This window comes from Coturnix japonica, chromosome 3 (assembly GCF_054131305.1).
Source record: "Coturnix japonica strain WE chromosome 3, WE-NBRP24, whole genome shotgun sequence".
Classification (NCBI taxonomy): Eukaryota; Metazoa; Chordata; class Aves; order Galliformes; family Phasianidae; genus Coturnix; species Coturnix japonica.
Genome location: NC_140665.1, coordinates 92,459,578 through 92,486,410, shown reverse-complemented (window position 1 = coordinate 92,486,410; position 26,833 = coordinate 92,459,578). Strand labels below are relative to the sequence as shown.

At 44.4% G+C, this 26,833-nt stretch overlaps 1 protein-coding gene across 2 annotated transcripts; it reads right to left on the bottom strand.

Moving 5' to 3' along the window:
* Positions 1 to 2,430: 2,430 nt before the first annotated feature.
* On the bottom strand, positions 2,431 to 23,621 carry TRIB2 (tribbles pseudokinase 2). 2 transcript variants are annotated; one of them, XM_085542185.1, is made up of 4 exons: positions 23,553 to 23,621; positions 22,352 to 22,881; positions 18,196 to 18,488; positions 2,431 to 4,842 (listed from the first exon to the last, which is right to left on the bottom strand). In XM_085542185.1, the coding sequence occupies exons 2-4, from the start codon at positions 22,619 to 22,621 to the stop codon at positions 4,374 to 4,376; spliced, it is 1,032 nt and encodes a 343-aa protein (XP_085398311.1). In that variant the 5' UTR covers positions 22,622 to 22,881; positions 23,553 to 23,621; the 3' UTR covers positions 2,431 to 4,373. The 2 variants fall into 2 exon arrangements, with proteins under 2 accessions (XP_085398311.1, XP_015714934.1); XM_015859448.3 differs by having other exon boundaries at positions 22,352 to 22,774.
* Between the last annotated feature and the right edge of the window lie 3,212 nt (positions 23,622 to 26,833).

Below are 26,833 nucleotides of genomic sequence, written 5' to 3'. Positions count from 1 at the left end.
GCACGGGAAAAGAACATTGGGAAAGGCAAAAGTCAGTGCCAAAACTTGCTTAGTTTCATCTTTTTTTTCCCCCCTAGAGAAATTCTCCTGAGTTATTTCTTGTGTTCCCATGGAATTAAAGCATACTACATTTATACAGGTCATTTATATCCTGCTTTCCTTAAGCTTTGATTTCAATTTGTCTCATTATGTTACCAATTTTCAACATTTTCTTCTACTGAAAGAATAGGAAAGATACAACTGAATGAAGTTGTTAGCTATACCCTCTCTTATTACATTAGCAAGTTTTTCATAGAAACCTTAGACAAAACTTCAGGAACAAAGAACAGATCAACGCTACTTCTTTTGGTATTCATTATACTATTAGTCACGGGGCTCACTCATACATTTCCAAATTTTAACATAATCATTTCAGGATGAAAAGTATTTTATTTTTTCCCCTTCTCTGTAATTTTTTCTTTGCATCACATTTCACACCCTCCATCTCTGTCAGAAAAGCGCAGTTTAGGGTTTCAGGATCTTGTTTTTTGGTTATATTGTTGTTGTTCTTTATATTGTTGTTGTTCTTTATAATAAAAACAAGTTTCTCAAGGTTGCTTTTTCATTGATAGAATGCCTTTTGAATTGATTGCTTATTCCCTTAGAAATTACACACTTCAGCGAGGTACAGGGATCAGGTTATATGACATCAGGATGCCAAAGGAATAATTGCAAAGTGTTTGTGTCACCCTGAAGAAAAACTCATAACTTGGAAACACTTCTGTTGTATTGATGAAATTAGCATCAGGGTAAATAAAAAATACAGGTTTGTTTTGTTGGTAAGTTCTTGGGCTTTGTTTGTTTGTTTTGTTTTCACCAGGGAGCAGCACAGGTGGAATAAAGACACATTTGGAGGGAGCTCTGCTCCTGAAGTCAACCATAGGATCACAATGAGGAAAGTGGCTCAGTTTATGGACACCATATTGCACTCTATTCAGCTGTAAGGAGCTCAGCTCCTTCCCGTGCAGCTGAGCCCATGCAACAGATAAGAAGGGGAAAAAAAACACAAAGGAAAAAAAAAAAAGCCAGAAATCAGCTGTTTGAATCACAGATTCTCCTCTAGGGTTTCACTTCAGGGATGAGGAAGCTCCGGAAACAGGGCACTCCTTCAGCATCTCACAAAGCTGACTGCAGCTGCCAGAGGATTCCTCTGCAGCAATACCAAGAAAGCTCTTGCCTTTGATATAAAAAGCACTGTGAATGAGCAATCATTAGTCAGCCACATTTTTCATATAATTACTGGCAGTGAAAAAGCAAGCATGCAGGTTGCTCTAAAATAAGGTCTATCTACTTCCACCCAAACAGAACAGAAGCCGTTTGCATAAGTTTTAGTGGAGGAGAGGGAAATCCTCAGTGCTTCCCCTCCCCCCCCTTTCCTCTATGACTGATTACAATCTGCTTTTTTCTATGAAGCACATTTATTGTGGGAGTTCGATTTGAAAGAGTTTCAAGTAATTTAAACTTTGGCTGCAGGCATGCAGATCATTTAAAAACTGATCTTTGAGTGTTTCTGAATGTTAATAACATTTCTGCTGCTATAACCAACAGTTAATTTTCAACTTATCAACCAAAATACTCAACATGTGCTAGAATTACCTGGACTGAAATCACGAGGCACAACATTAGGCTGCCTGATAATAATCCCTGGGCAGCTTGGGTTCAATATTCTGCTATTTTGGTGTACAGTAGCTTAGGAGGTTGTCCTCCCCCAGAAGAAACATCTGCTACCTGTAGCTTTTTCAAACAAAAGAATTGCCAAAAACAGACTGCATCCTTGTTCAAATCACAAGCTTATTCAAATTGCCTTTCCTTAATGGGCCAAGACTCATCCGTCTTGCCTCACACAAAGGAAAAACACGAAGTAATTCCAGAGTCACTTCTACGCAATCTCACCATGCATCTATAAATTATTATGCAGAGTGAACGAAAGTAGTAGAATTTGGCCTTAAATAAGAAGCAGTAAATTGGGAGGTGTTATTTCAGATCCATACTTTCTAGAATTGGAAGGCCAGTGCAAGATACACATTTTTCTAGAGCTCTGGCAAGTGGATATGCCAGCTTGCTCAATTTTTGTATCTTCCCACCAGTGGAGGTGCCCCTCATTACTGAGCAGTTCTCACTGCATTTCAGTACCCTCCCTGAATCAGGTAAGCGGACTTGCTAAAAGGCAGGGACAAGCCAGAAGAACAGTTTCCCTCATAGCAGACTGCAATTTGTTTTATGAGAAGGCGCACAGTGTTACCTTGTATTTACAAGTGCTAAGCTTTCTCAGCTCACAGGTCTGGCAAGAGCACAAAATAGCAGCACAGAAAATAGCAGCTAACTGGCCCTACTATAGAAAACTACTGCAGCGCCTCAAACCTTCGTTAAGAACATGGTTCACAACTGAAATTTAGTTAAATATGCACAATTTTATTTATTGAAGAGATTAGGACAAAAACATTAAACCAAATACATGACAAAGCACCAGAGGCAGTAAAACCCCACCATGCACATCACCAATCTTTCCTCCTATAAGGTATTTATAAAATAAAAAAAAAAAGTCCTTCTTGACACAGCACCATCTTCAGAGTGTAAAAACATTACTCCTTTATATTCTTAGTTACCAAAATAGAACCAAGGCAGGTCAGCTGCAGCTAGCTTTGTCTCTTGATAAAGAACTGTGAAACATCCTCTTGAGAGTGGGACCATAACTTTCCTGCAAGGCAGGCAAATAGCATCCATACGTCAAATGCCAAGTAGCTGTACGCACATGCCACATACTATAATTAAGCACAAATTCAAGTAACATTTACATACTACAGAGTCCACATGTACCTACCCAAAAAACATGACCATTTCACAAAACGTATACAGGCAGTAATATCAGAACAACTGAGGTACTGGAAACACAAATATTTATGCCTAGAGATTTCAATATCATACAGCAATATAAAAGCAGTAATAAAAACATTTGCCAGTCTAAATCAAATAAAGCTATCCAGAAACAAAACAAAAACAAAACAAAACAAAAAGCTAAATAAAAAGTTATTTAGGGACAGAGATACCTGAACAGAAAAGAAGTGTGTTAACTACAGCATGTAACATGTCATCCCAAGTCAACCCGTAATTGAAGTACTGGCTTAATACATCACTACTGTGACATTTTCTTCAATAAATAGAATAAGTCTTGACAATACAAAAGGTGCATATTACTGCGTATGTTTCAAGAGGAATATCTGTAATATAAATGTTCAGCTTATTAATACCCTCTTATTTCTTATTCTGGACATAAACAAGAAAAAAAAAAAAAATCAAACCCAAACAATTCATTTCCCAAGTTGAGAGGAATTCAAAGAAGGAAAAAAAACCAAAACAAAAACAAAACCCACAATACTCTTCTTCAATAATAAAGAGCCCTCTATTTACATGTGGGCCGGTCAGGTAAAGAAGAGATCAGTTCTCAGATAATGAGACGATTAAGGGCTTTCTGTCCTCTCTAGTCATATACGTGCAGCACGGCAGATATGGAAGCCAGTATCTCATATCTTTTGAAAAAAAAAAAAAATTACATTTTTTTTTTCTCTCCTATTATAGCAGTAAAGCATCTGGAAGTTCGAGTTATAATAGCTTCCTGCAACAAACCATTTGACACAAAACAGAACAGCTTGTTAAATGACAGTTTCTTCCCCTTAAGGGAACAAAGCATTAAAATGTCATTTCCTGACAAGAATATTAAGTAGTTTATTTAGAAGAAATGAGTTGAAAATAGCTATCAAGAGACATGAACTGAAATTTTGTTTGTTTTTAGCACCCACTTTTCATGTCCGTCTTTGTGCACCTAATTTTTTCTTAAATTAATCCCATCAATGATTAGACATCCGATTTAAAAAAAAAAATAAAATGTTAGCCAATTGTACTTTCCCTGAATAATGGCTGAAGTTAAATATTTAACAGTGCGATGCCAAGATGTGAGCTGAGGCAAAAAGTTTCTATTTGTTGTGAGTTACCACTATTTTTAATGGAACAGAAACAGGAGTGATACAGCTGCACCAGAATTGGCATGTGCAGTCTCCTTGGCTCCAGAAAGGTGAGAAGCTACAATTGCTCCATGCTGCCTTTTCTCCTCCAAATCAATCTAACCTGATAGCAAGCTCCCCCCACCCCCCCAGTCTGTCCCCATGCTACATTTGTTATATTAGCTCCTTGTGGAGGTTCCTTCTCAATCCGAGGACCTCCGAGTGTCATTTGCTACCAAGCTAGGCTGATGCAGGATGTGATTTAACACCATCAGGAAGGGCTCCTTCATGTGTCCATCTCCAGGTTGTGTACCTTCTGAACACCAGTCCTTGTGCTCAGTTAAAGAACGGGTCCAAGTCTTCTTCCATGTTGACATCAGGCACCAGCTGATCTGATACTTCCTTAGCACCATATCCTGAATTCGATACATTAAAATCTGTAGAAAACCATGGATGGTCCAGAATTTCCTGTGAAGTCAGCCTTTCTGATGGCTCCCGACGCAGTATGCTACGTATGAGGCATTTTGCCTTGGGGGACAGAGTTTCTGGAATGTTAAATTGCCCACGCCGGATCTTGCTGAAGAGGGAACTAGGCTCAATGTCATGGAAAGGATAGCGTCCAACTAGCATGGTATAAAGCATGACACCTAGACTCCATACGTCCGCTGCTTTGCCAGAGTAGCTGCCATTTGTGTTCAAGATCTCTGGACTCACATAGGCTGGGCATCCATGCTTATCAGAAAGAGAGTCATCATTTCCTCTTAAAATATAAGCATCTTCTAAGCTTTCCAATTTCACTCTAGTCCTGCAGGCAAAATAAACAAAACAAATACAAACAAAACAAAGAAGGTAAGCAAAGATCAGAACATGTATTCTGAGCTGTTACAACAGTACAGGAATGTAATGAAAATACTTTACAAAATTCAACAACCGCTGAAGTGCATCAGTTTAGATCCCTATTCACAGTACTTGCTGCTATAGTTAACTCCACCAGAATATAGATATCAGTTAAAAAGACATATGAGGAACACTGCCATACATGGGTACAAGATTTCAATTGCGTTTATGTCCAGTAAATGCATTGGTAAGGTCCTATAAACACATAAAAGTAACTGCTGCATTCATGTGTTTGATAATGCTTCTATAAACATGATTTCCAAAAGGAGATCACAGAATCACAGAATTGCAGGGGTTGGAAGGGACCTCTAGAGATCATCGAGTCCAACCCCCCTGCCAAAGCAGGCTCCCTACACCACGTCACACAGGTAGGCGTCCAGGCAGGTCTTGAATATCTCCAGAGAAGGAGACTCCACTACCTCCCTGGGCAATCCCTGAGATACAAGTCTCATGATTATTTGTTGACTACACTCCATTCCTGTTCAGGACTCATGTCCAAATCCAAGTCAAGCCCCAAATAAATTAAGTTATTTTGACACTGGTGAACAGTTTACTTGCACTTATAATTCCACAAGGCTTGAGAGGAATAAAAATTTCTGCTCTGACCCTAACCAACCCCTCTTGACCAACCAGTATTTTGCTTTATCCTTATATTCAGAAAGAGCAAGTTTAACCAATTCCAGTCTTCCTAAGCAAACTTTCAGCCAAAAAGATCAGGTGAGCTGAACATTGAGATGAACAGTAAGCTTATCTATTTGGCCAAACTAGAAGAATATCTCACACTGGAATGAACAGTGGGCTTGCAGAAGGATGGCAGGGATGCCTTATCAAAATTGCAAACTCCTTTTTGCCTGCAAAGCGCTGTGAATTTCTAATTGTGCTGCAGTAATTACCTCCGCAAAGGAATTTTCTTCCTTTATAAATACCACAGAGATAGAAAAAAAGATGCCAAAGTTGCTTGTCATGGCATGAGATTAATATAACCTTTCTTTCCTTTTAATTCAGACAGCTAGCATCTGCAGCTATATTTAAAGTCTGTCCCTTTTACAGGCAACCAAAAGGATTAGCAATTATCCTTTAGACCATTTGCCAGCAATAGTTGGCTTTAAGGGTAGAGTGAGCACTGCACAATAGGGTTTACCCCACAATAGGGTTTACCCAGCACATACAGATGGAAGAGTGACCTAGCAGCAGTGCAGACTTTCAGCAACCCAGGGATCAACTGTGAGTATTCCTGTCCTCACACCTTAACCTCATGGTTCTCTTTGATCACCCCTAGTACAATGTCATGACCATAACCTTCCCTGTATCACAGACATTCACAGGCAGAGACTGAACTTCATCCCAGAAAGTAGAGCTTGTGTCCTTTGACAAAAGCACATCATTTCATAGGCATTAAAAACAGACAAGCAGAGCCCAGTTTCTTAAATGTTTACTGAAGACAACATTGCTTGGGTTTGAGTAGCAAACGACAGCTGAGCCAGCTCTGGCTGGAACTTGGTTTCAGGGCAGCTCAGTGCTATCATCTTTGAACCAACAGAAGAGCATTTCACCCCGTGGAGTACTCCAAAGGCAACTGTGCCATAATCTCTCACAATGACACTTGGACCTTTTCAACAGCTAGAGATGTTTCCTAGCAGAGGTGAAAGCCCCTTTGGCAACATGCCTTGGATCAGGAAGTCATAAATACAGAATGCAGGATACCTGACTCCCAAGCACAGTGTGTCCAGGCAGATCCTTCCCTCATTAAATAGGCCACTGTTTTCTCCTCCAGTGCGGACGCTGATGGGGTTTGTGCAACACACCTGCTTCCTGATTAAGTACTCACTGCCAGCCTAACAGCACTTCTGGCAATGGACAACAGCTTGTTAGCACACCAACAGTACTTCACTGCAGCAATACCTTATACAGAAAGCTGGCTGCAAGGAGAAACTGACTGTAACTATCAAGATCACAACAACTTCCCTCTGTACACAGTTTAAAGGGTCCCAAACAGGGGAGGTGCCTAGAGAAGGGTCCTTCCAGCACGCTCAGCTTCACTGTATTCCCACATCTGTGTGGCACAGGAAGAGCAGCAAGGCAAAATGCCTAGGGAGAAAAAACACTCTCAACAGGGCAGAGAACAGAGAGGAAGAAATGAAAGGGAAGGCAGAGACACGAGTTGTGGTTCCATTTGCACTGCCCAGCTCAGTTTTTCCACAGAAAAGTATGTGTAGCCATGAAGTAGAGAGGCCAGCTACTCGAACGTGCATTAAGTCACTGAACCGCCAGCCAGGAAAGCATCAGCTCACTGCTGCTCCCAGAAGCAGAGCACACAGAAGGGAATGGGGCAGGGTATGCTATTAATAAACAACTTACAGGAGAGAATTCACCCACACACAGTCTTGCCACTGGAGTGTCAACAGTGCAGGGAAGTGGTGTTTACTCTCCTACCCTGTTTTACATTTCTGATCGTTGCCAAAAAAATTTAAAGCAACAGCTCGCCGAGCAGCTGCTATAATGAAGAAAATAATTTTAAATCCTAAATCTCTTCCTTTCTATAACAAATGCCACATAACACTGGAAAAAAACAGACAGCAAGGTCAAAAAAGCTCAGAACCCATCTTCTCCTATAGGAGAAACGTATTGCTAAAAAACCAGATGCAGCACACAAAAGCCATATCCCTCCCCTGATTTTCATGCAAGGTGCTGCATTCTGCAGCTAGCAGCCCACCGCGCATGCTACGGCAGGTTTTGTTTAAGCAAGCAAATGGAACAACAGCTGGCCCTTATCTGCCTGCTCCTCCATAATCTGCAACCAAATGAAGCGAACACTCAACCAGGTTTTTCATCCCGCTCAGCTGACAGGCTTTGAGGAAACAAAAGGTCCCAAACCAAACAAAAATGCAATGTTCATCTCTCTTCTGCCCTTCTAACCAGCCCCCAAACCTTCATGCAATAACTCCCTGATGTACAAAGCAAAAAACAAGGAAATGTCTCCTGCACTCCAGCATGGGTATGGGCACTAGATGCCCCCTGAGTGCACAAGCATTTCCCTCACAAGCTGCCCGTCCTGTATGTCCCTGAGCACCCACCTGCTGGGTACACAGCCCAAGTGTGACATTCCCCTTTACCAACAGAAACAACTGGGATGCTTTTACTTCCCTAAGGGCTGAGTTGTTCTGGAGGAGGCAACCACAGCCCATGCACAGAAACAGTCACCAAATGTCACTCCTGAAGGCTCTGGTTGTGTTGTTCTGGGCTGCCGCCCATGACCCAGACCCAGGGTAGACCCAAGGCAGCCTGGCTTCTTAGAAGACAGCATCTCCACACACCTTAGCCTTGCATACAGCACACAGTCACTGTGCAGTTGGGTGGCATGCTGCTATGAACTGCAAGTATCACTCTGCTTTTTACAGCCATTTCATGCTTTTTTTTTCTTTTTTTTTTTCCAGGCAATTGAAAAGGAGCAGCCTGGCTTAGGAGCTGCTATTTCCGACTGTACAGCTTTTCTGAGAGAAACAGATATCCTTGGCTTCCAGCTCTGGCTAGCCTCCCCTTCCTCCAGATTTCAAGCACTGCCTAAAAGAGCTCTGTTTTCTGCAAGTCTGAGATTTTTATTTTTTCCCTCTAGAGGGGTGGAAAGGTGGGGGAGGGGGGAACAACAGGAAAGAGAGGACATAAAAAAAGAGAAATGCGCACAGACACTCTGGATGAGCACTGACTTCTTCCCTTCCACGTCCTCTCCCAGAGGAAGCACTGAAATAAAATATCCAGGAAAAAAGAATAGAAGCCAACTACAACAAACAGACCCTCAAAACTGCAAGGAGTTGCTGAGAACACAGAACCTCTGCAGCAAAGGCTGGAAGCGCAACCAACTGCAGAACAGACAGACAATCCAATTCACTTTGGCCCTTGGCAGGCAGGGGACAGGCTCAAAATCAAACGCTGAAATCACCATCAGCTTTGAAGCACTTCCTATTACAAAGAAGAGAAGGCACAAACAGAAATGAAATCACTCTGCTCCTTTAAAGTCACATTTCTAGAAACAAAACACAATCGCTAAGCCTCTCGTTCTTTAAACAATTAACTCACATCAGCCAGCTGAAGGACCCCCACAAGAGAAAAAAAAAGTTTTCCAAAGCATCAACCATTTGAGTTTGACCATTTGAATGGCTGCAACAAAAAATTAATCCCTGAAGCTGAAACATAAACTACTGCCAAAGCCGGATGAGAATCACTTTGTACACACACTGAAGGCAACAAAGACTTTTGTCACGGCTTGCGTAATTACAGTACATAATTTCAAGTTTTAATGCAGACCCTGAATAAGCACTTGGAAAAAGCGCATTATGCATCTATCAGATCATTGATAAAACACTGCATTAGTCTAATGCGTTAAAAAAAAAAAATACAACCCCTGAATCATGGCTATTTAAAAAGGGGAAGCTATTCTGCCTATGAATGCTTTCCCATTACTGGTGAATGAAACCACAGAAGTGCAATCAGAGGGCAGCAGCAGCACTCAGACGGGAAATGCGCCTTTGTCCCCATAGAAACCGTCAGGGAAACCCATGAAAAACAATACCACTCTGAATTTCTTATCAATATGCCATTCATTACTTGAATGCATTCAGACTTTGCTCTTCAGTAATGTAACAAAACCTAATCAATTAAACGTCTTCCAGAAGATTCTTCAATGCCGCCTCCTGAGTTAGCACCCCTTTCTGGCGGACGGCTTTGTTGCACACCCTACACCTTCTTTTTCCAGGGTGATTCACATTATTCCTCCCTGCAGAGCTCAGGGGTTACTGGCAAACTACTTCCCTGCCTTTTGACACAGAAGCCAGAGCTGTAAGAACCCGGCGTTCACGCTTGCTTCGCTCTTATTCTCCAAAAGCAAACACGATTTCCATACCAGAATCAGTGGAATTATTCAGAGGGCTCAAAGCTCATAAGGTGGGGGGGATGGGAGGGGAAGAAAATTAATAAACAAACATTTAAAGCACAAACAGTCTGAGGGTTTCAGAGGATAATATCTTTACTACTATTTATTCACTGAAACGGAGGAATCCATACCTCATATATCAATGAAAGCAGCTGCTTCCAGCCTGTCCCCAAAGCCATCTAATGGGAGATAGCACCTGAACCATAACTGAGCCTCTGTTATCATTTTGGGAACACCAGCTGCAGACTGAACCCACAGTTATAGTCCAGCATCATCTCCAATGTGACGGTTGAAAATCAACTGCTCTGGAAGGAGGCATAATGCTTCAGACTGCAGGCATACCAGCCACTTGCTATTCAGGTAGAGTCAAAATGAGATATTCCAGGTTTACAGATCCTAAAGAGTAGCTTCATGCCTCCCAAGATCAGAGAACAACCATCAGCTGAATTGAAATTGCCATTCAAATTGCCATTTTACTGATATGGCTGCAGGTAAACATAAAGCAGCAACTTCTAAAGAGAAGAGGTGCCTCAGCATTCCCCCCTAAATTAGCCTGCCCATAAAAAGAAAACAAAAAGGCACTCAAGCAATCCTCTCTCATATTTCAACATTACTCTGACCAAGGCCAGGAAAGCCTTTCCCTAGGTGAAGTCACTCAAGTCATCAAGGGGAACCTGTAACTGCCCAAGAGATTAGGGATTGCTCCTGCGTGGCCAATAACTTACAGGTCATTTAATCAAGGTCACTTGCTAGCACCCCATCACAAAGATGAGCATGAATGCAATTATGCCATCAGGAGGGAAGAAAGAAAAAAAAACAAACCAAAACAAAAAAAGCTTGACACTAGAAACAATTCTCTTTTACTAATTGATTATTTTAACTAAGAGAATCACTCTTAAATAATGCAGAAGCCTTTATGGAGGCAGTGAGATGGGGATGCCAGCTAATGAAATCCCACGCAGATAATTTGCAGCTTGGTGCAAACACCCATCCTGAACTTGGAACCACCCGATCTCCTCCCAGGGCAGCAAGGCGCTCAGGATCAGAGGGGAAACGTTATGCCATCAATTCAAATCCTGCTCCTTTCACTGCTAAGATCCCTTCCAGCACATAGCAGCACGCAGCCTGGGAGTTCACTGCACAGCATCCTACGCAACTCCAGGAAAAAAAAATAAAATAGAAGACCTGCACAGAGGCTGTCAGACAAACCGTCTCTTGCATAATGAAACAGGCTCAAGGATATGTTTCAAAAGGCAACTGAGACTTCCAGGCAATAGAGGTTTTACAGGATGAACCTTGTACCTAAGGGAAGATTCCCTCACCGGTACTTCCGTGGAATAAGGAAGCCTCTAAATATTACATATCCCCCCACCCTTTCCTCCAACGAGATCCTATCCGGTCCCACATCCCCTTGCCAACATGCCACATTTAGGGCTTTTAACTTGACTTTAGCTGGTTTCCACTTAGAACAGGCACCCAGACCCACCTCTCACAGTGCTACAGATTGGGCTGCAGGCCCCATAGCCTCAGCCTTACTGCATCCAGACAGTATTGTTGGGAACAGCCCAGCCTGTGCACAATGAACTGAGTTTCTTCCATGCTTTCATTGCCTAAGGTAACAACAAACTCCCCCCGAAAAAAACAGACATGAAGGCAGAGATGTGTGACTGTCTGTGTGGGGTAAGGGCTCTGAAATCTAGTGCAGAACCTTCCATGGAGGGGCCTGGTTACAGGAGGGCAAGGAGGCCATTACATGATAAGCATCTGGCCCACAGAAACTACTTCACCTGGCTGTTACTTTTTCAGATCACAAGAAAGGTCAGAAGTTTAAAAGGCTCTGTTCTCACCTATGTGCCAGGTTCATCTTTTTTTTTTTTTTTCTCTCCCCTCTAGGTCTGTCTAAATAATGGATGGTGAAGATTCACAGGGAGGTGAGGTAGGGGGGGAGTGAAAACTGTTGGTTTTTTTACTCATTTAACCACATATTACAAATTGAAGCTCCAGATTTTAGCAGTAGGAGCCCAGCACCTCTAAAATAAAGCAGGGTCATTATTTCACAGCTCAACTTGCAAAACTTCTGCTTAGATGACTGTAACCTGTCTCTAAGTGATATATATCAACTAAAAAGCATACGCTTAAAACTAAATTAAAATTCCTGGTTGATATCTGTTTACAGTCTGCTCTTTTCCTTTGTCACTCCCAACCTTGAAGTAATTTCACATTGTGATAAGGACAATTAAAAAAAAAAAAACATGAACAGAATTTCACCATAGCAGCTGCCACTAGCCAGGTGTCTTCCAGCTCAGAGGCCTGCAGACCCAGAAATCAACACAGAATATATTTTGCACCAAGTCTATGGATGGAGGTTTCAAAGCCTTCAAAATGGCCAGATGTTGAACTCTCAGTGCAAGATCTCTCAAAAAACATCTTTTTCCAGTAATTGCAAAGAGCAGTCCTCAGAAAAAGTAATCTCATGATAGGCACTGTGTGATGGGCACCCAGCCATGCCAACCAATACAGCCAACATAGAATGCAGAACTGAGTCCAAGTCAACTTTTGAGAAGTCATACAAAAGACCAGAAAGCCAGCATGCAGTTCTCGGAGTGGGGGAAATGTGACAACTCCTTCAAAAAGAGCCTTCCAAAAAGCTGGTGACCATGAGAATGTGATTCAAAACCAAACACAGTGCTGAGCTATTGTAAGAAGTGACACAGGCACTTGCCAACACAAACCATCTCAGCACACAGTAAGGACGGTTTGTAAGTAGTTGTGGTGGGAGAGGCTGGGCAGGACATAGAGGTAACCTGCCACCTGAAGTAAATCCAGCAGGGCTTCTCTACTGCTCCAGGTCCCCACAGGGCTGCATCCCACATTGTCCTTCAGAAGGGAGATGAAGAGTTACATATCCAGCTACCACCCAAACACCAGAAGACAGCACAGTATGCGGGTAAAACCTTCTGCAAACTCCATAGGAGCTACATTGCATGTTCTAACCTCTCACAGTCCCACTGAAGGATGCTGAATGTCTGGACTCAAAACCCATTTGGAATTTGAGATATGTCCTGGGGCCAACCTGTTTCTCCCTGGCTTTTACTTTCATTCATGACCTAAGGCACAACACTTAACCTCTGTGGCTCCATATGCCCTCAAGAGATTTAAGCACTTCACAAGGCTGATGTGATGTTTGACATCTGCAGATTGCCTCCCAGGTCCCATCAGGAAAGACATCACATCAGCAATAAACCCATAACACATTGATCCCATGAAGACTGGGAGAAATTAGGAGCTTTGCAACCAAACCCCAACAAGGCAACCAGAAGCACAAACTTCTCTGCAAAGCACAGTTGTGTAGCTGCTCCTAGTTCTGAAATTTGACAGCAGAGATTTGTAGAGAAGTTTGCCTTCCTACCTACATTTCAGAAGAGGCAAAATAATAATAGTTTAGAGGGGTTGAAATTTTACCTACAATTCCGCACTATTAAAGAAGTGACATTATATGGCCCTGTGGCATTCACTGAGGGTAAGGTGAAGAGCTTAAACACCGAAACAGGTTAAGACTGGCTTTATTTGTAATGACCTTGGCATTTGAAAACTGGAACTTAAGGAGAGCATTAACTTACCTCTTCTCTATTGAATCATAAGTAAAATAACAGATTCTTAACACCATGGGGAGAAAGTGCTGACTGGATTACAGTTTGACAAATACAGGGAAATAAACTTACTATCAGAAAATGAAATGTCTACTTGAAGAAAGGTGAATACATACAAACATTCTATGTTTTTTGTGGGATCAGGTTTGTACCACTAGGATTGCAGACAACATAACTAGGTCACAAGCATCATCTACTTAAAGCTGAGAAACTCAGCGTGGGGGGGGGGGAAGAGGGAGAAAGAGAAAAAACAATTCCAAGAGCATCAAATAAATACGTTTTGCCAATTTATAAAGTGTGTTATCATAAGAACAGGTTACCCCTGGTACAGAGCAGAATGTGTCAAATAATATTATTTGTATTGAATCCCACCTGCCTATCATTCACTTTTCATATTTACTCAAAGTATATGGGAAAATTACAACATCTAAATACCAAAATTATTTTAATTTTACCCTCAACAACAGTGATGAATGTTCGAGGTCTTTAAGCTTCAAATGTTACAACAGCTAATATTTTAATATAATTAAAGGCTTTAAAAAATAAATAGCACTAAAGAAATTAATAATTCCCTGACAGGAGAAACATTCTTGTATTACAAAAACCACTGGAACAAGCAGCAGATGAATGCTTGATTTAATTCCGAGATCTTTGAGGTGGCTCTCTCAAAGCATCTGCTGTACATCACACTGATGAACTGCTTTTATTAGCTATACTGTGAATACTGCTATTTTTAGCGCAACCTAAAAAGCCCTGCCCATTCTGCAACATCATTATGGGATGCCAGGAGGGCAGAGCTGCTCTGCCCAAGGGCCTACTATGAGGGGAGACTGTAAAACTGTAAATACCATTAACGGGAACAGAGCAAAAATAGTCAAGAGCACTGCAAAGATCAGTAGCAACAATGACCATCTTCATATCCAGGATGAGAAGCGTGATCGACACATGTGGAAATAGGAAACATATAAAGGGATGCTTCATCCTTGCTCATCTCCAATGTATTGGATTCAAGTTTTATTTAGAAGTTCAAGGACCTGATTTTTAAATAGCCAAGAATCTAATAGGTAATTTTAAAAGTCTGGTGAGACCCAGCATGGCAAATTAAGTGTTTTCCATGTTTTCAGGACTCTGACAGTCAATGCCCTCATTTAATAGATGTGCTGCTGCTTGCTAACTCAGTCTTACAAAACATTTCCAGCCATGCGGTAATGTCTTAGATGCTCTGCTTCATCAAGATCAGCCGCAGGTTTAACAAGCTTAACTCTGAAATTTCAATACTTTACTTATTTCACCTACAGTTTACAGACAGAAAAACACAGACACGCTCCCCCCCAAAACAATACCTCCCAACATTCCTTTATATGAAACAAACAAAAACAAAAGACCTAAGATGCTTGCCAATAGCACACATCATTTTCATGGAATGCAATCTTCAAAAATTCTGCAGTTCAAGATTCAAGTTCTAAGATGAAACACACCTTGAAACAGATGAATTGCTTGGCTTCCACAGTGTGGAACTTCACATCTAAGTGCTGATATATTTACATGCACACAATAGCAAGATGTAACACATCATCACAGTCTAGCTTTGATTTAACACGTCAAGAGAACGCTGCTACTAAGATCAGGACCCCTACAAAACATGCAGCACCACCAGCCTCCAACACTTCTTTCTTCTACCTTCTTATTTCCTTGTTCGTTACTGTTATGAAAAGGGCACTGTAATTTGCAACATCCAAATAACATGCATTCTTAGTAGTGACATCAGCAGGAACAAAGAGCACTCCTAAATCTACTAAATCAAGATCTTGAATCCTTAAAAATTTCAGCTGTAGTTTACATAATGGGAATGAAGTGAGAAGAGATTCAATGTTATATTCAACTGTCTGCAAAACTCACAAGCCCCAATTTCATACCCAACTACCAGGGCAGCATTGGAATCAATGGAAGGAGCATGTACTATGAAATCCTTTAATTGATTTTCTTTTTAAAACAAATGGAACTGCCTTCATGTATCCTTCACACTCCTACTGGTTCCTGCAGTCAATCTGGCAACTCTCTCTAAAGGCTGGAAGAAATAGTCAGGAAAAGAACTGTTAAAAAAGCACTCCAGTAAGGGACAGGTGACACACAGCAGCAGAGTTCACAGATATTTCTTAAAACACCATTTTCTCCTCTTTTCTTTCTCCCTTCATTACCACAGGCATCAAAGAAAAGCAGATTCTGAAGAACCCATCTCACATCACAGGCAGCAGTTTTTGAATGCAAGGCAGATCCAAATGATAGAAACATTATGCTTGGAAAAGCCCCCTCAAAAACAGCTAGCCCAACTATCAGCATGCAAGCAATGCCAGGAGGCTCCTAAACCACCATCTCAGATGGGTGCAAGCAATGCACCAACACTGCTGTGTGTCTGGGAAGATCTTTCAGCCTAAATATAGCAGCTGGCTGAAAAGTGATAACTGATTACAGTCTAACAACCAGAGAACATGAAAAAGCCAGTCGCTGAGTGGTTCTGTTTCCATCTCCCACTATTTCATCTCACTGTTTATTTAGTGAAAAAAAGGATTGCAATACCTCTCCACATCCAAATCAACAGCACATCCAGAAGAAAACCACATTTTGGTTATCTTAAAAATAACCAGCAAGTCATATTTGACCTTTGAAATGAATTACTGTACAATTAGAAGACACTGCTCAAAAAAAGTGAGCAACTGTGTGATTTCGCAGACTAGTTATGCGAAAAGCATTCATGAACGCAAACACTGCTATTATAGTACGCACCACTCTTCTTGGGTGGCTGCAGGACTTGGCCTCGTGCCGTGGGTTGCGTTCAGTTCCTAGTAAGCAGCAGGGTAGGAGTTCAAAAGTATTCAGCAAAGGCCTGCACCCGCCCCCACTACACTGCTCTGAGCTCACGCTGCCTTCGCTCACAGTGAAAAGTAAGCTCCAGTCCTGTCCCTCAGAGGAAACCAGACAAGTTACTGCATATCCCCAGGAAAAATCCATTTTAATGTAAGGACATTATCAGCTACAACAGAAATCCCCACCTACTCCACACAAGTTTCTTTGTTATCTACATCAAAGGTGCTATAATGGTGTTTAATAATTAAACTCAGAACAAAAGTCATGAAAGTGCAGCCTACATTTACTTGCTTTGCATTTCTCTCTGAATGGACACAAAGCCAGCTGCACTTTAAGCTTCCTTATTAGAATATAAGGGAACGGTAATCATACACATTGTGTCTGCAGCAAGAAAACGGGGAGTAGGTGAGTTGGCTAAACTGAACTACAAAACAATCTTCTACTTACTCCTTTTAATCTCCTTACAAGCAGAAGTACGTTTTAGAAAACTCACCTTTTAATAAAATTTAAGTAGAGATTATTAAACAAGATACACATTGTCATTTTTTATTGTAGGGTCAGGAACTTCTCTTTAATGACCAAACTGTCTATGAGTTTTCTGTCAGACTCAGACCATGGACTTCCTGAGGCTGCAGAAAACCCTGCTTTTCTTGTAACTCCACAAACAGCCTCAAACAGAATTGATATGCATTGGTTATTCTCAGTGACTCTCTCCAGAACATCTACTTTTCCCTTCAACATCTTGAACAAGCTTTCAGACAACCCGCGGGACTGAGCCAGAAGAGAAAAAGTATCTCCCCACCCTCCACCAGGACATGAAGAAGTACAAAGAGAGGCTCAATCCCCATTCAGTTTTTCCTTCTAATGGCCTCTTCCCTCTGTGAAAGCCAGACTTTACTGTGGCAGAGTTCATTACCCTGATGGTTTGTGTGGAATTTGCAAGAAAATACACGATGTAATATAATTAAGAAAAACTAGTAGCCAAAAGGAAAGAGACATGAAGTCTCCAAAGGTTCAACTGTACAGCTAAGGCTCAGCATCAGAAACATCACTTCAACAGCATACCTGGAGCACTCAGCTCTACTTCATTCCCTGTCTTCCATCTCCTCCCCTACATACCTAACCAGCCAATTAATGAGAAAAGAAAGCATGTAGGGAGGAGATGCAAATAAAGCCTAAAAAAGGGTAGTTCCCAACTACCACAATAGCTGACACTAAAAGCAGGCACCCACACAGCAGCAAGGCAGCTTCAGTCTTATTCCAGACAATACCCTTCACAGCAGCCTCCACACCCTTCCAAGGATACAAGCAGCTGTACTCAGAGTGGTCCTTCAAAGCAACGCCAGCCCTTCCCTCCAACCTATATCTGCATTAGCCACTTGCTGTTCTTCCTCTTCATGCCTGCTCACTGGAGTGAGCCATTTCAGACTCCAGCTCACTTTAACAGAGCAGATCTTTCAATCCTTTCCTCTTTGAACACCGGTTGTATTTACGTTATGGGAGCTCCTACACCAGTCACCTCCACAGAGTATTCCTGCAGAAGTCATCCTCTGCTCAGGAATGAGGGTGCTCCTCCCTCCAGGGAGCTGGAGAGGCCATGCACAGATGCAAACAGCACTGTACTTACTTTACTCCAAAGCCTAAGTCAGAAGGTCACACAGTACATCCATCCCACGATCAGGTTGCAGAGGAAAGTAAGAAAAGTGAAACCCTTCATGCACGACAAATGAACTGGAGGGTGACAAAGGAGAGCACAGCATCCCATAACACTGAACCCAACCTCCGACACCCCCACCTGTAACATAAGGGATGCTCTTACCTTTCTTCGTCCTTGAAAATAAACTTTCGCAGCTTCAGATCTCGCAGTACCAGTCCACCATCATGGCAGTGTGCAACGGCGGAAGCTATTTGATAGAAGAGTTTGGCTGCCTCCTCTTCTTTAAGCTTCTTGCAGGTGCGAACAAATGAATGCATGTCCCCATAGCTCCTTTCAAAGAACACATACGCTTTTGTCTCCCCGAGAATTATTTCTGTAATTTGGTTGATATTTTTATGTGCAGGCAGACAAAAACATGGTGCTAATAACTCCTGGTAGCAGCCAATATCAAACACCTGCAGGAACAATGACAGTAAAGCCAGGGTTAGCGCTGCAAAAGACAGTGAATGACAGCATATCTAATTCTGTTAGCAGAGCACCTCTGAGCATAGTTTATACCGTACTGATGCAAACAGGATGTCACAAGCTCACGGCATAGGGGATGAGACAAAACAGACTGTGCAGCCCCTCACAACACATATATGGAGCCTCTATGGGAAAGGCAGGACTCCAAAATTTGTAGCAAGAACAGATTCATTAGCTACTGGCTGATCAAGTTAACAATGTAATCTGAATTAAGCTTTAAAGATCAGTGACACACAGCTCTCAGACTGAAGCTTGCTTATTTTCCATCCAAACAAACTCACAGAAAACCTGGCCAGTAGTTCTGCCTTGAAAGAAGCCATCCAAATAAACCCACTCCAATCCACATGCCTCCCCTCTTGACCTTATTAACCCATTAAATCTTGGCAGATTTTCAGGTTTAAATATCATCCTTCACCATTCATATTTACTTCCTGCATTTCTCTCCCCTCCCACAAACAGCAAAGTCACTTTCATTTTCAAAGTCTCAGTTTTACAATGGCTGTTTATGAGATCAGAAGGACAACCGGGGAAGCAGCCCCAGTGTTGGAGTGCAGACAAACACCCTTCAAAAGGGAAAAGGCAGAACCACCCCGAGGTCTCTGTTTCAGTGGAGTGCTTCATTAAAAGCAAAGTGTCCCTTTAATAGTGAGTATGTTATCACTGATCTTGTGAATGAGCTGTAGGAATTAAAAAGGCTGCTGGGAAACCCAAACATAAAAAGTTACTATAATCTCATGATGACGAATGAATCAGTATGTGAGTCGATTGAGAAATGCCCACATTACACGAAGAAGAAAGACTTCATTGAGAATAACAGCAGTCAGTGTGCTGGAGGAGAATAGAAGCCAAGTATTGATGGGAGGGATTTTTGTTTTTAATTATACCTGCTCTGGATGTGCTACAAAGTAAGGGATTAGTGTTTCCACCAGCATAAAAAATGCTATTAATATGTAACTCGCTCTCCCGTGTTTTGTTACTTGGGTAAAAAGAATTTAAGGTAGTCACGTCCCATTTTAATTGAACACAAAAATTGAACACAAAAATAGCCTGGTAAAGCTACCAAACACACCGGTTTAAATCATGGTTTGGTATTCTATCTGGCATTTCTATTGCAGTAGCAGGTACTTGCATACTCTCCCAGAAGCAAACCTCCTTGCTTTCTTTGAACCTTTACAAAGCTCTCAGGACCGGGCGTTAGAGAGACAGTTCAATCCAAATTTCCCTAAGGCTTCACAACCTGTGCCATGTATTGCTTCAGAGCACAATCCTAACCAACCCCTTCCCCAGAAGAGAACCAAAAACCCACACAATTGAAACCCCCCACCTCCTTGCTGCACACCTGTGAGGCTGCGTTCCAGCATAGCGGACACAACCTTAAGGGCTGCCAGCCAGATCCCACACGTTTTGCAGGGGGCAGATCAGCAGGGAGGCATTCTGGCGACAAGGCAAGCCAAGGAAGCAGAACTGGGGAGGGGTGTTGCTGAAATCACCCGAGTGTAAATCATTCCAGAGGAGAACTCATTGACATTTATATCTCTGAACTCTAAGTGAATGGCCGTGCTACAAAGAGGCTGCTGTAAAATAAAATTTAAATGGGAATATTCACAGAGTTCAAATCCCTAGCGAAAAAAGTGCAGAGCTCTGTCCTAACCAGACTATCCTAATAGAAATTTTCCACATTTTGTGGTTGTCAGGTTAGGTTAAAGCAGGTATGGATCTGCATCAGCTCTATGTTTGAAAGGGGGGAGATGGGAAGCACCATCACATTGCTACAGGGAAGAATACCTTTTATAAAAGGCTTCTTTGTATCCCAGCTTTTAAAATCCCTGGCCTCAATTCAGCAAATGTCCAATAAGCTGCAGTTTGATTTAGTTCTCACTGGGAATTGGAAGTGAGAAGTTACCATTGTTTGGATGCCACAGATCCTTGAAGCAAATAACGGCATCTGTACAGTCAGTGGGTGCAGCCAAATGAATCTTGAGAATCATCAGTATGTGTCTGTTATCCAACCCAATGTTTGTGCAAGCAATCTCCAAGAGCACCTTCAATAAGATACCAGATAGCAGGTCTCTTTGCCGGAAGGCTACTTGACAAATAGCAGTCATGTTACCGCAGGCATTTTAAAGAAGGCTTTAAATTAAGATGAGTTCAGGACTGACAACTGCGTATTCACAAACCTGCAATTCGAGCCAGGATTGTATTTTTGGAGCCCTGCTAGAAGTAGCGCCTTGCACATATGGAAAAACCGGTACTATTGAAATGCCGGGATCAGCTTAAAAACATACAGCTTAAAGGGAGGAAAGAAATCAAGTCCAGCCTTTGTGAGCTGCAGCCACGCCACTCCTGCTGTTACCAAAACACCACCTTAATCCCGCAAACCAAACAGGAAACAAAGGAGAGCAGGGTCCCCCCGCTTCACCACTTGCCACGCGAGTTCACCTACGATTTCACACAGAGCAGCAGCTTTGTGGGATCTGTTTATTTCATGAAAAGATGCCAATGTCCTAGAGTGCAGCACTGTGCTGCTGCACCGAGCTGGCTTTCATTCTAGAAATTCTCCTGCTCTGTTTCAGTTTAGTAACAAAGCATTCACTTCAGCATGCAATATTAGCCCTTTGCAAAGTCACGGGCCCTTTTTACCCCTTGAATAACCACACAAAGTCCGAAGCTGCCTTAACATCGGGTTGTATAACTCAATCAATGAGCACATTTAAATCACCCTCTGAACTCCGGGCTCCACAAACAGAGAAACAGGAGCAATTATTTTCACTTCCCTGCTATGAGCCAGTCCTGAACTTATGAATTGAGCACAGAAGTATGAAACCATCAGTAACACGAGCATTAATCCCTGGAATGTGAGCGAGTTACAATACGTCTCCTTTTCAGTTTTTGCACTAGTTTGACACCCAAAACTGCCAAAGGGCACAATTCTCTATTTCAGGAACAATGCAAATACTGCAGTGCCCGCTGCAAGGTTGCAATGTGCTCCATAGTTACAAGAACTACTACTGCGGGGCACGAGTCTGGTTCACTACAGACAATGAGATCTGCAATTTAGGAACAAAGGAAAATATTCTCTCAGCCCAAAAGGAGGATAACATCCCTCCACAGACGCAGACACGTGGGGTCTTCCTCCAGCAGCTCACCTCTAAAGGCAGAGCAATCAGGGAGGAGGCATGGAGAGCAGACGGGCTACAAAGAGCGGGCCAGCTATTTTGTCTGCTCCTCCGAAAGCCGTAGGTGTGCAGGTTTTATTCTTGCTCAGTTGTGCAATGGGGGAGGGTGATGTTTGCAAACAAGCTCCATGGTGAGGGAGCTTGGGCTGATTCATTCGATGTGGTTTTTTTTTTTTTCCCTTTTAAAAATCACTTTTGAGACAAAGCTGATCGCGACCTTCCCGCTTCCGCATCCTCTTCCGTCCCAGAACAAGGGATGGGGAGAAAAACCGAGGCAGCCAGCAGGTCCCAACACCTCCAAACAAGCTGGCGACTCCCCGTTCCATTTTGAGAAGTGAGAGTGGGGAAGATGAGGTTTTCTCCTGCCCTGAACTCTCGCTAAGACCTACTTAAAGGACTGCTCTTTCCAGAACAATGTCCCCAGGGTGAGAGGCAGAGCTGGCTGCGGGCCACCGCTAGAACGTGGCCATTGTCTGGAGAGAGGGAAAAGTTCCAGGATGCACCCTGAATGCTGCTCCTGAGCCTTTCATTTTTAAAAGTGTTTAATAATTGAAGCCCACGGCTGCAAGACACGGGAAACTGACACGAGACACGAGGATAACAAGGAGAAGCATTACCTTGCAAACCAGCTCCTCGCCACTGTGCAGATGTACGGCTCGGAAAACGTGGTCTCCCTCGAGAGGCTCCAACAATAAGTATTTCCCGATGCAAGAAACGCAATGCGACAAGTTCGGGGTCTCCGGCGGGCTCGGCGAGCCTAGATTCGGACTAAAACTCTGGCTTGGCTCGATGGACCGTATGGACGAAAGCTCCTCAAAATCCTGGGTTTTATTCCGCGGTCTCCCATATCGTGCTATCGTGATAGGGGTTGACCTTTGTATGTTCATGAGTATGGAGAAGCCCAGCCGAGACGCTGCACCGAAGCCCTGGCGTAGAGAGCGGTCCCTCGCCCGTCCAGCTGCGGCCGCCTTTGTGTGCACCGGGGGGGCGGGAGCGGGAGAGCAGCGGCGGCGGCGGGCGACCAGCCTCAGCGCCGCGTCCTGGCACGGGGAGAGAGCGCTCAGCCCGCCGCCCTTTGTTCCGCCGGCGGCCGGGCGCGGAGCGGAGCGGGGCGGGGGGGCGGCGCGGCACGGAGCGGAGCGCGGAGCTGCACGGCCGGGGTGAAAACAAAAGGTTAAGTCGGGAGCTGCGAGAGCGGGGACGGTCCTTTCTCTCTCTTCTACAACGAAGCTGATCCGCGCTGCCGAAGCCGGGCTGTAGATGGCGTGGCAGCTCCGCCGCTGGAGCCCGCGGCGTTCCGAAAATGCCCCGCGAAATAACGAGGGAGCATTTAACCGGGAGCGGGCAGCGGCCGCCGGGCCGACAAAAGGGAACGCGGCTCAGCGGGAGGCTCCGGGGGGCCGCCTCGAACCGCAGCTCCGCGTGGGAAACGGGGGTTTGGGGGCCGCTGCGACCGCCTCACCGGTAGAACAAAAAGTATAAAGGGAGGATGAAGGCTTTTCACCGCACAGCGGGATTTGGGCTTGGGGGCACAAAGGAAAAAGGAGAAAAAAATAATAATAATAATAATAACGCTGCGAGAAGGGGGCTCAATTCTCAGTGCAGGTACGATAAGCTGCGCTTAAAATAACAATGATGATGATTTTAAAAAGAAAAAAAAAGAAAAAAAGAAAAAAAAACCACAAAAGGGGAGCGCAGTTTTTGTTTGGGATTCCCCCCCCACGCCCCGAGGGTTGCACAAGAGGGAAGGAAGGGATGGCCGCGCCTTTCCCCTTCAACAGGGCATCGTCTCCCCCCGCCTCATCAAAGCCTACTTACGTGGCGGGGACGCTGGCTGCTCCGAGCCTCGCTGCCGGCCGCCGCACGCCCGCACGGTGCCCAGCGCGCAGGCTGACTGCCCCGCCGCCGCCGCACGCCCCGGCCCGGCCCGGCCCGGCCCGGCCCCGCCGCCCACCGCGCCGCGCCCCGCCCCGGTCGCCCGCCGCCCCGCCCCGCCCCAGCCTGGCCACCTCCCCCCGCCGCCAGCGACGCTCGGGGTAAACAAGGTGAAAGCGGGTTGGGGTTGTTCAGCAGTCGGATTTTGCTTCGCCCTTGCGGTTGGGGGCGAGATGTTAGCTCATTCATTAGAATTAATAATAACTTCCAAACTCGGGAAGGTATCAGCCTTCCTAAAGGAAGAGTGCGGCTGTTGTATGCGGATGCTGGGTGCGTTGCATGTGCCGGAGCCGCAGCGGGCGTGTTTGGTTTCTCTTTTTTTTTTGTCAATGAAGAAATCGCTTTTTTTTTTTTTTTTTTTTTTTTTTTTTTTTGTAACTCAGGGCAGCGTGGGGCTGTTCGTCCTTAGAGCGGCTGTAGCTGCAGCCGGGTGGAAGGGGTGCTCCCTTTAAAACAACTACAGAAATAAGAAGAAAGGAAAGGAAAGGAAAGGAAAGGAAAGGAAAGGAAAGGAAAGGAAAGGAAAGGAAAGGAAAGGGGGGGAAGGGGGGGGAAGGAAGGGAGGTAGGGAGGGAGGAAGGGAGGGAGGAAGGGAGGAAGGGAGGAAGGGAGGAAGGGAGGAAGGGAGGAAGGGAGGAAGGGAGGGAGGAAGGGAGGAAGGGAGGAAAGGAGGAAGGGAGGAAGGAAGGAAGGAAGGAAGGAAGGAAAGGAAGGAAGGAAGGAAGGAAGGAAGGAAGGAAGGAAGGAAGGAAGGAAGGAAGGAAGGAAGGAAGGAAGGAAGGAAGGAAGGAAGGAAGGAAGGAAGGAAAGGGGGGGAAGGGGGGGGAAGGAAGGGAGGTAGGGAGGGAGGAAGGGAGGGAGGAAGGGAGGAAGGGAGGGAAGGAAGGAAGGAAGGAAGGAAGGAAGGAAGGAAGGAAGGAAGGAAGGAAGGAAGGAAGGAAGGAAGGAAGGAAGGAAGGAAGGAAGGAAGGAAGGAAGGAAGGAAGGAAGGAAGGAAAAGAAAGGAAAGGAAAGGAAAGGAAGAGAGAGAGGAAAGAGAGGAGGAAAGGAAGGAGGAAAGGAGGAAAGGAAGGAAGAAAGAAAGGAAGAAAGGAAGAAAGGAAGAAAAGGAAGAAAAGAAAGAAAGAAAGAAAGAAAGAAAGAAAGAAAGAAAGAAAGAAAGAAAGAAAGAAAGAAAGAAAGAAAGAAAGAAAGAAAGAAAGAAAGAAAGGAGAAAAAGGAAGGAAGGAAAGGACGGAAAGGAAGGAAGGAAAGGAAGGAAAGGAAGGAAGGAAAGGAAGGAAAGGAAGGAAGGAAAGGAAGGGAGGAAGGGAGGGAGGAAGGGAGGAAGGGAGGAAGGGAGGGAGGAAGGGAGGAAGGGAGGAAGGGAGGAAGGGAGGAAGGGAGGAAGGGAGGAAGGGAGGAAGGGAGGAAGGGAGGGAGGAAGGGAGGAAGGGAGGAAGGGAGGAAGGGAGGAAGGGAGGAAGGGAGGAAGGAAGGAAGGAAGGAAGGAAGGAAGGAAGGAAGGAAGGAAGGAAGGAAGGAAGGAAGGAAGGAAGGAAGGAAGGAAGGAAGGAAGGAAGGAAGGAAGGAAGGAAGGAAGGAAGGAAGGAAGGAAGGAAGGAAGGAAGGAAGGAAGGAAAGGAAGGAAAGGAAGGGAGGGAGGGAGGGAGGGAGGGAGGGAGGGAGGGAGGGAGGAAGGAAGGAAGGAAGGAAGGAAGGAAGGAAGGAAGGAAGGAAGGAAGGAAGGAAGGAAGGAAGGAAGGAAGGAAGGAAGGAAGGAAGGAAGGAAGGAAGGAAGGAAGGAAGGAAGGAAGGAAGGAAGGAAGGAAGGAAGGAAGGAAGGAAGGAAGGAAGGAAGGAAGGAAGGAAGGAAGGAAGGAAGGAAGGAAGGAAGGAAGGAAGGAAGGAAGGAAGGAAGGAAGGAAGGAGGGAAGTGTGAGAAGAAGACAAGGAGGTGTGGGAAGCAGTGCTTTGCCTCATGGCCACTGCCTGGCAGGGTAGGGGAGCCCTTCTGCAGGGAAATGCCAAAAGGCAGGTTGTGTCTTGGCTTCCTTGCTGCCACATCAGGGTAGGGGAGGACTGGAAGGTGGTGGTAGAGTCACCATCCTTGGAGGCATCCAATAAATGTGGAGATGTGGCACTGAGGGCCATGGTTTAGTGGGCATTGGCAGATGGACTAAATCATTTTAATGGTGTCTTCTAACCTGTGCTTTAGATGATCGCTCAGAGGGTGGTGAAGCACTGGAACAGGTTGCCCAAGGAGGCTGTGGATGTCCCGTCCCTGGATGCAGTCAAAACCAAGCTGGATGTGGCTCTGGGCAGCCTGGTCTGGTGGTTGGCAACTCTGTACATAGCAGGGGAGCTGAAACTAGGTGATATTTGAGGTCCTTTTCAACCCAGGCCATTCTATGATTCTGTGTTGCTGGTGAATCAAAGGAGCTGGCTAATAATGAAAAGGCCTTGTCGGCAAAGTTACCCAGGGATAACTTTGGGACAAAGAGAAATGCCTCCAAGCAGAACTGTGGAGAGGCTGGAGGGATTCCCCCAAAGCAGACATGTCTTGGTAGGGAAGGCACAAACAGGGATGCGCTGAGTGTAGTTCTCATGGCATCACCCTCAGTTCATCACTTTTCTTCCATGTAAGAGGCTCTCCATGCCATACTAGGTAGTTCCTACCTAGAACACCACTGAGAAAGGATTGTTGTAGTCCTGAATCAACCTTGGAATGGGGCAGATGAACCTCAGACATCAGAGACTACCAAGATTTGTTCTTGGTGAATGTCCCATAGGCAGTGGTGAAGGACACAGAAGGAGTGATGTGCAGCAGTCTCTAGGATGACCTGCAGACCCAGTCCTTGCTATCTGCCTCAAACTGAAGAGGTGTTTGCCCACATTCTTCAGTCCTTCCCTTCACCTCTGAATACCCTGTAACTCTCCAATACCATTTTTAGAAATGGGATGAGCAGTGCCGGATACTGAATCATTACAAATAAGGACAAGCCATAAAGTTATGCAATTTGTTCTTCCAGTCTCACATCCTGTGATCCAAATCAAACATTCTTTTCTTAGTAGATGGCTTTTTACACAATTTCTCCCTTCCCCCCCCCCCCCCCCCAGTACTCCTTCTGACTATGACAAAACATGAGAGACCTAAGCTCTTGCACCAGCCTCTGTTCTCTCAG

What these genes read in the sequence shown, in the direction of transcription:
- TRIB2 (XM_085542185.1), bottom strand. Translation starts at nt 22,621, where the DNA reads ATGAACATACAAAGGTCAACCCCTATCACGATAGCACGATATGGGAGA. An exon ending in GCGAGGAGCTGGTTTGCAAG is followed by an intron (nt 18,489 to 22,351) that starts GTAATGCTTCTC and finishes TTGTTCCTGCAG; the next exon opens with GTGTTTGATATTGGCTGCTA. An exon ending in ATTTTCAAGGACGAAGAAAG is followed by an intron (nt 4,843 to 18,195) that starts GTAAGAGCATCC and finishes TTTTGCCTGCAG; the next exon opens with GACTAGAGTGAAATTGGAAA.